The following is a 13,996-nucleotide window of genomic DNA, read 5'->3' as shown; positions in this document are numbered from 1 at the left end:
CCCAGCCCTTCCACCAGAGCATGGCCAACGCTAGCTTGACTGGGGGGGGGGGAGTTGACAGCAGGAGCGAAGCCACTCAGATTCCTGACAGCAGTACAGACAGGACATGTGCTGACACTGGGGCCTGCTCTGGACTTCACAAGGCAGACCTAACCCAGCTGTGAGGGAATTGTCCCCAACCCCAGGTTAAGACATGGAGCCAAGGGAGAGGGCTGCTCTCCAGGCACCAGCAAGTAAGTGTGAAGTCCTAAGGGCACGGCCTTGCCCATGACCATGGGCTGCACTCCCTTGGAGCCCAGGGACATGTTCTTTGTGCCAGGGCTTGGAATTGGAGATCAGCACATGTCACAACTGGGAAGCATCCTGTTTGTAGAGGGGAGTACTTCAGTGGCTGAGAAGTATGAGGGAAGGCGGTGGTAAAGGGCTCATCCTGTCTTACAGCCGGCATCAGCAGGTCACGCCTGGGGCTGGTGAGGCCCACACTGTTAGCGAGGGGGCAGGGCCTGCATGTGGAGAACATTGTAGGTGTCCTGGGTGGCTGGACTGAGGCCCTGGTGAAAGCAAATGGGAAGAGTGGTCAGAACCCGCAGCCACCTCCCCATGCCCTGCCCCCGCCTCCAGGAGCCATAGGTGGGCCCCTGGCTGGGGGAGCTGCTGGAGAGAAGGCTCCCCTCCAGCTGGGTGCTCACCTCTCCCCAAGCTGCACCCCAGGTGCCTGGACCAGGCCCCCTTCCTGTCATCAAGAGGAAGAAGTTCCCCCACCTCAAATACTGAGCTGCAGTCTCAGGAAGGGGGCCAGGCTTGCTCCAGAGAATCTGCTGGTCTGATACCTGAGGACTAGTCCTAGGGAGAGTGGCTGGCTGCTGTTCCCAGACCCTGTCCCTACAGTGTGTTTGCCAGTCATGTAATAATTGACACTCAAGGTGCTCCCACCCCACTCTGGTGGAAGGCCACACCCTTTTCCCAAAGCCCAGCAAGGCCACTTTTGATATCACTGTCCTGTGGCAAGCCCGCACCAGGAAGCCTGGAGAAACTGGACCCCTGGGGACCCTGGTAGAGAAGTAGATTGAATATGCTCAGTTTGCATAATCATCTGCACTGATTTGCATGAACCAGGCACCTCATTGTAATGACAATCTTCCTTTTGAAGTTGCCCTTTCTCTTCCTTTTCTTCAACCTTCCTGCCCATCCTCCCTGACCAAGGCCGACTGGAGGCAGAGAAGGCCTCTGCCAGGACCCAGCCACAGATGTGGACAGTCAGGGGTCACTTGTGTAGGAGCCTGTGCCCACAGCTGTCTGTTCCTTTGGGGAGCCCCATACCCTCTGGACAGTGGCCTCCTGTCTGCTGTGGCCTTGTGCATGGGGTGCCCACAACCTCCTGGCTGGAGCCACATAATCTGGTGGAGTGGCTGGGTCCCAGCCCTGCGCAGGGGCTTAGGGCAGTGGGGTTGCCGCTGGCCTGCAGGAGCCCCTGAGCGCCTGCCCTGCTGTTGGCGAGAACTGGTGCCACTAGCCACGAACCCTGGGCCTCAGTCTGGCCCCCCGGGAAGGAGGCTGGGCTCACCTGGTACAGGCCGTCTTGCGCCTTGCCTCTCCGACGCTGTGGAGAGAGAAGGGGTGTGTGGAGTCAGCAGGGGCTCTTGCTCAGGCCCCACCTCTGGGAAGTCAGGTGACTGTCCAAGCTCTCCACACGTACCCCGCCCTCTGCCCCAGGGAGAAGGGGCCCTGCAGAGTAAGGTCAGGCACAGGTGGCTCTGGTGGAGGGTCTGCCCTGTTGCCCACAGCTTGGAAATGGCCCCCTGCAGCTCTGGAAAATCTCGCCTGCTGTCCGCTCACCAGGAGTGGCTCTGCACAGTGGTCATGAGCTCCCGGGGGAGTCGTGGAAAACCCCACTCTCTGTTTACTGCGTGACCTGGGGTGAGCCATTTACCTTCTCGTGCCTCGGACACACAAGCCTCACCAGGTCTGTGGGGACTTCGTGGAACCCCCAGTGCGAGGTGCTGGCCACGTGGGCATCATGGACACACAGCGCCCGTCAGAGGGACTCGGCATGCCCCCTCTCCATTGTGAAATCCTTGATCACTTATGGACAAGGGCCCCTGTGCTTCCATCCTGCCCTGAGACCCCCGTCCCAGGCAGTGACCGCTTGGGCACACCTGGGGCCCTCAGTGCTTCCTGTTAGGAGTGAGGCTTTGACTCGCTTCTGCCTCGTGTACTGTCCTCCTGGGGAGCCCTGGAGTCACATTGCCCCTGGGGGCCACCACATGGGCTTCTGTAAGTCTCAGGAGGAACAGGCGGGAGAGGGATCCTGTGGCAGGCATGCCTGGAGGATGCTGAGGAACCCCTCAGGAGTCCAGCAGCACACTCACCTCTCCTTTCGTCCCAATCTCGCTGTAGGCCTCCGCCATCTTCTCTCTCTGCAGTGCCTGGAGGAGAAGGCAGGAGGCACTGATTTACTGCAGAAGAGAGTGGGCTCTGCCGCCAGAAAGCCTCCGGATTCCCCAGGGACAGGGTTGCACCATCCCACCCCAGCCTCGGGCAGCCAGCGTCTCTCCACCAACCACTTGCTCCTCAGCCTCTGGGGATGTGCTCCGAGCTGTAGCTCTTTGCATGGTGAAGTTGTAGGCCACGGCAGGGACACCGCACAGTAAAGGACTCACCAAGTCCCTGATCATTTATTATTTGAGCAAGTTGTCTCTACACAGCCAATGACACGGGCTGTGGATCGGCTTTTTGCAGAGCAAGGACAGGAAGCTCCGAGGGTGGTGGAGTGGATACTTCAAAAAGCAGCAGCACTCCGCACACCTGTAGTCCCAGCAACTCTGGAGGCTGAGCAGGATTGCCAGTTCAAAGCCAGCCTCAGCAAGACCAGTCTCAAAAAGGCTGGGGTGGAGCCCAGTGGTCAGTGCTTGCCCAGCATGGGGAGGTGTGAGCTTCAGGTCAGGAAAATGCCAGCCCCCAGGAACCGCAGCCTAGGAGGGGCCCCCACCCAGCCTGGCCTGCCCGTGGCCTCCCTCCCACAGGCCGGTGGACCTGGAAACTCCAGCAGCGGGCTCCAAGCTAACAGAGCCAAGGCAAGGGCAGGGGACAGGGGCGACACCTTTCCTCAAGTAGAGGCACTGCAGGCTGCAAGCAGAAACCAGGCACTCGACCCAGGCAGGGACACCTGTGGAGGAGAGCCCCTCAGCCCTCCCGCTGCCCTGACGTGAAGTCCTCCCTACTCACGTTGTACACGCCGTCCTGAGGATTCTTCCTCCTCTGCTAGGAAAGAAATGAGGGAACGTCAGGAGGGGAGGCTCAGGCCACCAGCGAGCCACAGCCCATCCTGCCCCAACCTACTTCACCTGCGAGATCTGCCACCCACCTCCCTCCTCCCTGCCCGCCACAGCCCAGGGAGGCCACCTTCAGGCCCCTGCTGCACCAGGCGGCTCACGCCCGGTTGCCAGCACTTGGAGACACACTTCTCCTGTTTTGCCCAGGGTGGCCTCGGGGTCTCTGCTGACAGTCTGTTTGACCTCCAGAGTAGTTCATGTGTCTAAAGCATTCTATGTGCTCAGTGTGGTGGTGGCGCACTCTAGTCCCAACAACTCAGGAGGCTGAGGTGGGAGGATTGCAAGTTCAAGGCTAGCCTCAGCCACTCAGTGAAGCCTCGTCTCAAAAAGTGAAAAGGGCTGGGGCTGTCGCTCAGTGGTGAAGCATCCCTGGGTTCAAAACCCAGTACCAAAAATAAAGAAGGCTTACAAGTGAGACTGTGGCTGAGGACAGAAATATTGCAAGCCACCCCCTGTTTGCAGGTCCTCTCTTCATGCAGAGAACAGGCCCTCCTTTCCCCCTCCCCGCAGACCTCCTAGTCCAGGGAAGAGGAGGAAAGAGGATGGGAGTGTTCAAGGAAATTGGTGGCCTCTCCTATTACCCATTCCTTCTAGCAGTGCACACCCAGCCCAGGGCTCCGAGGGGCTAGGGAAGGGCTGATGGCAGGTGTGACCCAACACATCAAGGGCCACAGGGCAGTTTCTGCCTCTGTTGGAAGCCCTGCTCCTGAGAGGACTCTGTTCTGGCCCTGTTGTCTGTCCCGCTTGCCACCAGGGGTGGGGTTGACAAAGCCACCGAAGCCTGGCTCTGAGGAGGCCCTGGAGGGTACTCAGACCCACAATCCTCGCTGAGTGGTCGTAGCCCTTTCTGTGTGGACCTTCTCGTCAGGTCTGTCCTCCTGGGGGCAGGTGGTGGCCCCATGTGCATCTCGAGGTGGCCAAGGAGCAGTTCCCAGGACAGCAGCTGGCGCTTGGACACAAGGCCCACAAGTATTCCTGAGCTCGAGGCCCCTTGTAATGCAGAAAGGAGCCAAGGAGGGGGACGAGAGCTGGCAGCCAGCCAGCCGCCACCTCACCCCAGCCCCATGTGTGCTGGTGCAGGGGACCCACCCACAAGCCCACCTCCACACAGGCACAGAGGTGCTCCCTACCTGCTTCCCTCCCATCTCAGGGTCCCGGCCCCGATGCTTATCCAAGACATCATAGTCCTCTCTCCGTCCTAGATTGAGCTCCTAAAATAAAAAGGGGTCAGACATGAGGAAGAGGAACCCGGGGAGGATGGGGCCAGAGGGACGGGGGAGCCTGCTTTGCTTCTTGGTGGTGGTTCACAACGAAAGGGAACAGGGAGCAGGGTGAGGGAGGTGGTGGGACCTGGTCCATCTGGATACCGTCACCTGAGAGAACCTCTCAGAGCACGATTGTTACCATGACCGTGGGAGAGACCCATAGTCACCAGATGCTTTTCTTACTACATGCTGGTCAATCAAATGGGACAAGTAACAACATTCCCAGGAGCAAATAAGGAAGCCCAGGCTGCTAGAGGGTCATCAGTTGGACCAAAGTCCCACTGAAAGGGACATGTGATTGTCATCCTCTGCTGGGAGGATTCTCTGCAGCCTCTAGCCTTTGCGAATTGCTGAAGGCCGAGCGGCTCCCTGGCGGCTGGCTACATCTTTGGCTACACCGTGCCTCACATGCTCACGGCATCCCTGCCATGTCTCATGGGGTCAGAAAACGGCAAACTACTTGCCTGCAGGTGACAGACAGGTGGACCAGTGGACTTACATTGTAGAGCTGGTTTGAGCCCTGCTGCAAGGCGGCAACGTCTGCATTCCTGCCAAACTGCAACAGAGCAGCGGGTTAGGGCTTCATGGTGGCCCTGCCCTGCCTGTGCTGCCTGCAGGGGTCTGAGGCGGCAGCCCTCTCCTCCTGAGCTCAGCTGCCCTTTCTGAGCCTGCCTGTGACTTTGTCCCGGAATCTGAGGTTTCCTCTCCCAGCCAGTCGCCCTTGCCCACAGAGGTGCACGGTGGGCATTCCAGGGACTGGGAACGATCACAGTGGTTGTGACTGCACAAGTTCCTGTCTCGCCCCCTGGGCCAGGGCTTTTGTCCTTCCCCTACCCTAGCCCTCTACCTTAGCCCTGCGGCACCTGAGCAGGAAGCCTCAGCCTTGGGCTCCAGCACTTGGAGCATCTGCCCCAAGTTCAGCACAACTTGGCTCTTTCTCCAGGCCAGGCCACCTCAGTGGAGGAACTTCGAGGCATTAGAGTCAGGGCACTGGAAAGAAACTTGGAGATCAGCCAGGGCTCCTTTCCAAATTAAAAAAAAAAAAAATAGAAGAAAAGAGTCTTTTTTTTTTTTTAAGTAAAATCTTATGTCAGAGCACAAATTCCAAGGGGGAAATGGGTCAGAGGGCACTGGAGTGATGACAGACAGTAACCTCCACCCTCTGTCCACACCAGGTCCAGCCCCTCTAAGAAATCTGGGGTCTCTAAGAAATTCACCAGCCCATGGTGAAATCAGGGCTCTGAGCCAACTGAGGTTTGTAGAGAAGCTGACATGGCCTCAGGTGGCAGCTGGTAGCAGGACTTGAGAAGAGGCTGTGGGTCCTCCACCTCCTGACCATGACACCTGTGCATAAGCCCCTTGCTCTCCAGCAGTGGCCCCTGCAGGGGACGCTGCCATTCAGGCACTGGTGCAGCACCAGCTCCCCCACCCCCATCAGGCTCAGCCCCAAATATACACTTGGGTCTGGCCCTGCTCTGCTGTGGGAACCAAGCCCCAGGTACCACCAAGCCTGAAACTAAGACCAAGGCCTCTCTGTACTCTCCCCAAGTGGAGAAGCCTGCACCCTCTCCAGAGCCCTGGGTACCCACCTTCGCTCTCAGGAACAGGGCAGTGACGATGACACCGTAGATAAAGAGGATTCCATCCAGCAGGTAGCAGAGTTTAGGATCCAGCAGGCCAAAGCTCTGTGCCTCTGTGTCAAGAGACCCTGGTCAGCCAGGCCCAGGATAACAAGAACACGTCCCACCACCCAGAGTAGCTCTGTGACTGGGTGGCCAAAGAAACCATGACAAGGACATAGACCCCGTCCTGCCATCCCACCTCAGCCAGCTCCTGGAGCAGCTTGCCGCCATGGTGGCTGCGTGATACCTGCAGGAGTCCCAGAGCCTGGGAAGATGGGGCAGGCACCCAGGACTGCTAAGCTGTCCACCACAGGGCTTGTGCCCTGGGAGCCTGGCCCCAGCTGCAAGTGAGCCCAACGTGAGCCGTGAACTCAGGAAGCCTCAGCCAGATGCCCCCATCTGGATGACTAGGGTATGTGGCTCCCAAGGCCACCCACCGAGAGAGCAGGACTCTGGGGCCTGGGAAGGGTGGGCTCAGAGACTTAGTGGTGACGTCAGGACGATGAGAACCAGGGTCAGCTCTACCCTCCTGACTCCCAGCTTCCTCACTGCCAGGACTCTCCACCCCGGTGGTGGCTCTGGTGCTTGGCTTCCTACCCCCAGGCCCCAAGGGACCAGAGGTCCACCTCCCTCTGGGGCCTGAACTCCCTGTCCACCAGTCCTTACCCCCTAGACACACCTCTGTGCCGTTGCGCACACTGCCCACGCTGCTCCTCTTCCTCCTCCTCCCTAAAATCCTGCCACAGCAGTCCTCTGTTCAGCCTCTCCACTCCAAGTTTCCAAGGGTGCCCAGCTCCTGCTGCCGTACTGACCTTCTCACACTGCCCTCAGTGCACCCTGAGCTGGTACTCGGGTACAAAGGGCAGGGACATGGTCCAATAAATGTGTGGCTTACATTTTTATTTAAAAGATTCTGGCACCGTTAGGGAGGGGACGCAGCTTCTGGGCTGGACGCAGCAGCTGGTCCCCCTCCCTCCACCCCAGCCAGGTGGCCTCTCCGGACGCAGGCGCCCTCTGGTGGCCGCAGAGGGCTCAAGCGTGCACAGGGAGTGGACAAGGTCCTGAGGAGCGCGCAGCCTTACTAGCTGGGTGACTTGGGCAAGTTGACCCCCTCGGCTGCCTTCTGTCAAGAGCATGGGAACTGCCACATTCCTTCAGTGAGCGCGTGGCCAGCGCTCACCGCCATGGTGTGGTCTTCCTCAGATCCTCCAAGCGGCCCCAGGCGCCAGAGCTCAGGAGAGAGCTCACAGGGAGGACCCTCCCTGCCAGCGACCCTTTGGCTCCCCCCACAAGCCGTGGAGCTGGGACTAGGCTGCCCCCCTGTCCCCATCCCCACCACCCTCAACACCTCTGTCCACAGCCTTTGGTGACCCTGATTCAAGACCCCTCCTGGCCCCAGCCAGCTGATATTTTTGTCAACTTCCCCCAGTCCCTGCTCAGAGACTGGATGACCCAGGCCCTGGCAGGGAAGCCCAGCTCCTGCCACCAACCAGGGCCCACCACCCAGGTCTGCCTCAGCACCCCAGGCCCAGACAGCCCTGCTCACTGCTGTCTCTCCTTGACCGCACAGTGCGGCCCTGCGCCGGGCTGTGCTGGAGCCAGTACCCTGCAGGCCTGCCAGTGCTGGCACTACCCCCTCCTGCAACCCCACCCGACCCACCTTCTGTGATGGCTCTTGTCGGGGAAGGAACAGGAGTCAGGAGGGCGGGGACCGGCCCACTGTGCCGCCCCCACAGCCCTTTCTTTAAAAAGCAATTCACCTGCAGCCCCCTGGCTAAACCGGACACTATGCTCCTCAGCAAACTACCCGCTGTCTACAGAAGTGCAGGCCCAGAAGGTCCCTCCCACCTCACTTCTGCGACCCTCACACATTCCAGAACTCAGGGACATAAGGATAATTCCTCCAACCATAAAATCTGCAAGAACGACTTCCCATTAGAATTGCTCAGCATGGGCCAAAGTGACCCTTTACCATGCACAGTGGGGACTAGGAAGTCTGAGACAATCCTACTGTTAAAAGTCAAGAGGTAGGGGGCTGGGGCTGGCGCTCAGAGGTAGAGAGCTGGCCTAGCATGGGCGAGGCACTGGGTTCAATCCTCAGCACCACATAAAAAAAATAAATAAATAAAGGTATTATGTCCACCTACAACTAAAAAATAAAGATTAAAAAAAAAGTCAAGAGGTAGCCGGGCACAGTGGCACACACCTGTAAATCCCGACAGCTTGGGAGGCTGAGGCAGGAGGGTTGCCAGCCTCGGCAACTTAGTGAGGCCCTAAAAAACTCAGTGAGACCCTGTCTCTAAATAAAATATAAAAAAGGGCTGGGGTGTGGCTCGGGTTGAGTGCCCCTGGTTCACTCCCCAGCACCAAAACAAACACAAGTCAAGAGGTGGACCTGAATGGGACTCTGGAAACTTTCCTGTGACCCTCCCAATAAAACTGGAGGGCAGGGGGGGTGCCCCCTCCTCTCTGAGAGGACCCACCCTCCCTTGAGATTGTCCCCTTCTCCGTCGTCCTCTCTTCTAACACATTTTGCCGTTCTTTCGCTAAGCTGGGGTCTTGCCAGAATCCTCTCGGGCAAGAACACAGCATGTGGGTGGTGACCCCGGGGTGCCCGGCTCGGGCTGTGCTGGCACATCTCCTGGGCAGCCCACAGAGCACTCCAGGACGTAGCAGGACTTGCGTCCCTCCTTGGCCAGGAGCACCGGGACCCCTGGGTGCCTCTCCACAACACTCGGGCTGACCCTCGGTGAGGCCCTGAGGGCTCAGAGACCCTCGGCCCCAGCCAAGGTCCCCACAGCCAGGGGCGCTTTGCCTTCTGGGCTGGAGAGGAGACGCTGGTGGCGATTTATGGGGTGGTTGAGATTCATATAAAGGGCCGAGAGAAACGCAGAACAGAGGATCACTGGATGTGAATTTAGAACAGATAGGAAGCAGCGTTTCTTTGTGTTGTGTGGACGCGGCACAGTGGGGGCAGGGGGTTGGCCGTCTTCCTGGAGATGAGCGACTGCCACAGGTTTCCTTCCTGCTCAGGGAGCAGCAGAATCTTCCGGCCAGGGCAAGTGGGATGCTGCCCCGTTGCTTGGGGAGGAGAAGGACATGGACGGCACACCCCTCCCCGGCAGGCTCCCCATCCTCCGTCCCTGTGCTGTGCTGGGAGGTGAGGGCCCAGAAAAGGCAGTGAGAGCCAGGACCCAATTCAACTACGTAATCAGATGATTCGGGGGCATCAGCTCTGAGCCGGGGGCTGTTGAGGCTGAGGAGCCCCAGACCAGAGACAGGGAGACCCTAGTACCTCCCCTGCCACCTGTTAACTGCATGGTCTTGGGAAGTCACCTCCCGCTGGGCCTCAGTTTCTTCATCTGCAAAATGGAGGGCCTCGCGTCTACCGTCAGACTGTGGTGAGCACTGAATAAGAAGGCACCAGCAGGCAACCAGTCAATGACCGGCTTCCAGCTCCTCCGCATGGACAATGGTGTCCAGAGTCTGGGTGGGGCTGTCAGCTCAGCCCTCAAGGCCACACATGCAGGCTGCCACACATGCAGGATGCCCCCCAGGATGCCACCTCAGGGCACGTGCAACCCCTTGCTTCTCAGCCCCAGGCAGAGCCTGTTCCCCTCCTTCCGGGCCTCCCTGCCTCTGCTGTCTGTCCGACAGCCGCGGCAGGCTCAGGTCGCGAGGCCCCTCTGGCAGCCTGGCGGGTGAGTTTGGTACCCTTGCTGCCACCTCTTCACTGGCCTGTCGCTGCCCTCAAGGAGGAGAAAGGACGCAGCCCTCCGTCGGGAAGACGCAGTCACACTGGGTTCGACTCTGACTGGCATTCGGGGGCAGCTCCCTTAGCCCTTCCAGCACAGTTCCCATCCACAGAAGCAGTTTGACAAGAAGGGCATCCCAAGGCAGAGACAGAGAGCAGGTGAGACCAGGTGTGGGGGACACCTGCCATCTCTGGCAGCATCTTACTCTGCTGCCGGGCTGAGCTGGAGCTTGCCAACTGCCTGCTTCAGCCTCCCTCCCGAGTAGCTGGGACGACAGGCGCACAGCAGGGCACTGGCTCCAGGGCCCTCTGGCCACCCTAGAGGCTCTGCTGGTGCAAACAGCAGGAACCAGCAGGCCTCCCATCTGCCACCCCTCCCAGCCAGAGTCGGGTGGAAGCTGCCAGGCTCCTTGGTTGGCGAGGGGAACACCTGCCTTTCAGGGGTGTGAGCACCCAGTTGCTGGTGACTGTGGAGGGAGGGCTGGGTGCACAGGAGGCGCTCGGCAGTGTGGGCATGCTGAGAATCCCGGCCTCACCAAATGACGCCCTCGTGGCAGGACGCACCCTGCATGGTCTACAGCATGCCTTGCCCTCCCGTGATCTGGCTGCACGCTCAGACAGATCTTGTTAAGGCCAAAAGGTTGCACAGCGGGAAAGCTCTGGAGGGCACCTGATGCAAAGTTCCTCTTCTCTCCTGTGTGTCCCCAGGGACTTGAGTCCTTCTGCAGGTTTCCCTGAGCTGCACCTCCCGCCTCTGCTTGAACATCTCTGGTGATGGGGAGCTACTCACTTCCCACCCACGAAGATGGAGAGCTCTAATCTTCAGAGTGTAAGAAAGTCACTTTGGTTCCAGTTCTGTCTCCAGAAGCCCAAATTATGCAGAGTAGGCCATTCTACAGGGCAGCCTTTCCCGGCCTGCTCACGTCCAGTTCATCTGCCCTTCAACAGAAGCACTTAGGCACCGCAGGTGAGGACGAGACCTGGCTCATCTACCACGTGACCCGGAGCAACCCTGGCTCCTTCCCAGGGCGTGCAGCCCTGGAGTGGGGTGGACTTGGCCCTTGGTGAGTGCTCAGTACACAGGAACTAATGTCACCAGTATTAATCACAGGAGCCCACGACCAAGGTCGGAACGGCCACCTTCCAGGCCTTCTGACCTTCCTTACTTTGCACCCCCAACTTTGAGCCCGGGTCCCACTGCTGCTCAACCCCACTCCCAGTCTCAGACGAACTGACAATGACACTGCAGGCTAAGAATTTAGAAAACAGGAAGTCACATGTCCTCAGGAAGCGGTGGCAGCAGCTCTGGGGGTGCCTGTGCTAGGCAGGCTGCTGGGTGTGACACCAGTCCACTGTGTCACAGGGCACCCAGACCTTCCCCTCTGGCATTGCCCCCCTCCCTGAGCAACTTTCACAGCAGTGGCCAAGCTACAGGCCAGACAAACAGAGTGACGATGACAATCACACGCCGAAGGGGTCCTGTGCCGGAAATCACGTGTGAGTTCTCCCATTCACGCTTCACAGTGATTCTGGGGAAACTAGGCCAGACAATAACATGCCTAAGGTCAAGAGCTGGGGTTGGACCCAGTTACCTGGAGCCATACTCTGTGTTCCAAGCCACCATGTGGCACTGCCCGTAGATGATACATGTTCCTCAGGGCTAGGGACTGGAGCCCCACAGGCTGTGGGGGTCCTTCCTCCTCGGGGGTCAGCTGCACAGCAGGCAACATCCTGACTCTACAACTGGCCTTCCTTCTTCGGGGGCCAGTGTGCTGAGAGGCCTAGGGGAGCTGGCTGCAGATGTAAGGCCAGGACACACATTGCCAATGCCCTTGGAGGCTGGCCCGCCAGGACCCCCGTCACCCTGCAGAGCATGTCACTCCTGCTGTAACTTGCCCGACAGCCCCACCCCTTCCTCAGATTTCGGGTAGTCTTGCTTTATTGTACAGTGGATCATCTGGTCACAACCACCTACAAATTCGATGTGCTCACAGTCAAAGATTCCAAGGTAGGAGGGAAGAAAGAGGCTGTTTGGTACCTTAGGGGTAACAGGACTATGGGTGGGTATTTCCCTTCTTATATTTTTATTTCCATTAAGGTTGTTATGTTCTGTGCAATACTTCTAATTTTTATGTGATCCTCTTTCTTTTTATTTTCAAGTAAACCAACTCATTCTGAAGAAAAAAAATAGAGAAATCAAAATCACCCATAATTTCCTGTTCAAACATAACCACGACTAACATGATACCATGTTGCCTTTTCAAATTTGCTGTTTATGATTTGTAATCATTCAAAAGCAAAAAAAAAAAACCAAAAAAAAAAACTGTCCTAAAAACACCTTGGGAATATGTACACACATGCATAAAGCAACGTGTACAGAGAGAGAATTCTGACGCCAGCTCGGGCACCAGGTCTCCCAGCCTAACAATTACATCCTTTGCAACATTTGCTCCACACACTTGGTTGGAAAATCCTTTGATATTTTTTATTTCTTTTGATCATGATGCCACTTGAGTGAGGTAGCTGGCAGATCTTATTTGCTCCACGTTGCAGATAAAGAGACCAAAGGTCAGTAGGGCAAAGTGACTCCCCTGCAGTCCCATGGAAGGTGCGTGGCAGAGAACAGGCCTTTGTTCTTTCTCACAAGCACACCACCACCCTCACGTTATGCTCTTGAACATTAGCAGCGTTTAAAAGAAATCCACCGTCTGGGCGTGGTGACCCCAGCAACTGGGGAGGCTTAAGCTGGATGGAAAGTTCGAGGCCAGCCTCGGCAACTTGGCAAGACCCTGACTCAAAATAAAAAGTTGTAAAAAGGGGTGGGAATGCAGCTCAGTGGTAAGACCTGCCTGTTTTCAACACCCAATGCTGCAAGAAAAAAAAAAAATACATACAGAAAAAAAGAAGAGAAAGAGTCTGCTCCAGACCAAGCCCCTTTATGTCAAAATTCCAGGAAGGATTTTGCCATTTCTTTGAGAATTTATTTTACAGACAAACCCTCACAGTATATAAAGCTATATGTACAAAAATGTTTGTTGAATCTTCATCTATAGAAGAACAAAAAACTAACTTAAAAGTTCACTAACTGGGAATCTGGTACGTTTTTGTTTATTTATTTGGCTCTGGGTACTGAGCCAGAGTGCTTCACCACATAGCTGCTTTCCCACACCTTTCGTTTGCCGAGACTGAGTCTTGTAATCCTGCCTCGGACTCCTAAACTGCTGAGATTACAAGTGTGCACCACCTTGCCCAGATAAGTTTTGGTATATTTATGCAGCAACCACACACACATACAACAAATAGCTCTATATGTGCTACTATGAACAGATTTCCAAGACAATTATGTTAAAAATTAACAAAGCAAGATTTAAAATGGTATGTATAATATTTGTATATAAAAAAGGAATATTATGTAGGTTACATATGTATGTTTCTACATTCATAAGAGTGTCTCTGGATGGAGTTTGGGTTTGGGGTAATGGAAGATGGAGAGGGGGAATGGACAGTGGTGGTCCTACAACATTGTATCTCATGCTGCTGAAAATGTGTTAAATATATGTTTGTCTGTAGGGCTAAGGGCACACAGATCACCCTCAGCTACCTCTGCAGAGAAGCCAGATGAAGAGTGTTTGGGAGAATCTTTCATGTCTTTCACTTTGCACGGTTTGTGCTGTGTGAAACTCTATGACAGTGGTTGTATTTCAATATAATCCCCAGCTATGTGACCTCTTCAATCAAGGAAGGCGTGAACACCACTGTTCTGGCAATGCAGAAGTAGGGTCAGACATAGGGTCAGTCTAGCAAAGGTCTTTGAACCTGGCTGAGGCTGGGCGTGTTTCTGACTTTTTGTTTTTTGGGTTTTTTAGATGGGGTCTGCCTCTGTTGCCCCGGCTGGTCTCCTTCTCCAGGGCTCAAGGGATCCTCCCGCCTCAGCCTCCAGTGCTAGGACTGCAAGCGGCCCCTCTGGGAGGGCTGGCTTGGGACCTTTCTGTTGATGATTTGCCAGGTTTGGATGCACCCTAG

At 56.6% G+C, this 13,996-nt stretch overlaps 1 protein-coding gene across 2 annotated transcripts in view; it reads right to left on the bottom strand.

Moving 5' to 3' along the window:
- Positions 1-43: 43 nt before the first annotated feature.
- The window catches only part of Cd247 (CD247 molecule), a 60,163-nt gene continuing 46,210 nt past the window's right edge, over positions 44-13,996 (bottom strand). Inside the window, exons 2-8 of one of the 2 annotated variants that reach the window (XM_015491888.2) lie at positions 6,187-6,290; positions 5,097-5,153; positions 4,463-4,543; positions 3,226-3,261; positions 2,370-2,426; positions 1,565-1,600; positions 44-551 (exon numbers count right to left, since the gene is read on the bottom strand). In XM_015491888.2, coding sequence (XP_015347374.1) covers positions 486-551; positions 1,565-1,600; positions 2,370-2,426; positions 3,226-3,261; positions 4,463-4,543; positions 5,097-5,153; positions 6,187-6,290 — 437 coding nt within the window. In that variant the 3' untranslated portion in view covers positions 44-485. The remainder of the gene's footprint in view (positions 552-1,564; positions 1,601-2,369; positions 2,427-3,225; positions 3,262-4,462; positions 4,544-5,096; positions 5,154-6,186; positions 6,291-13,996) is intronic. The other variant, XM_015491889.2, reaches the window with a different exon arrangement.

This window comes from Marmota marmota, unplaced genomic scaffold (genome assembly GCF_001458135.2).
Source record: "Marmota marmota marmota unplaced genomic scaffold, marMar, whole genome shotgun sequence".
NCBI lineage: Eukaryota > Metazoa > Chordata > Mammalia > Rodentia > Sciuridae > Marmota > Marmota marmota.
The sequence above is the reverse complement of the archived record's forward strand: the minus strand, read 5'-3'. Positions and strand labels throughout refer to the sequence as shown.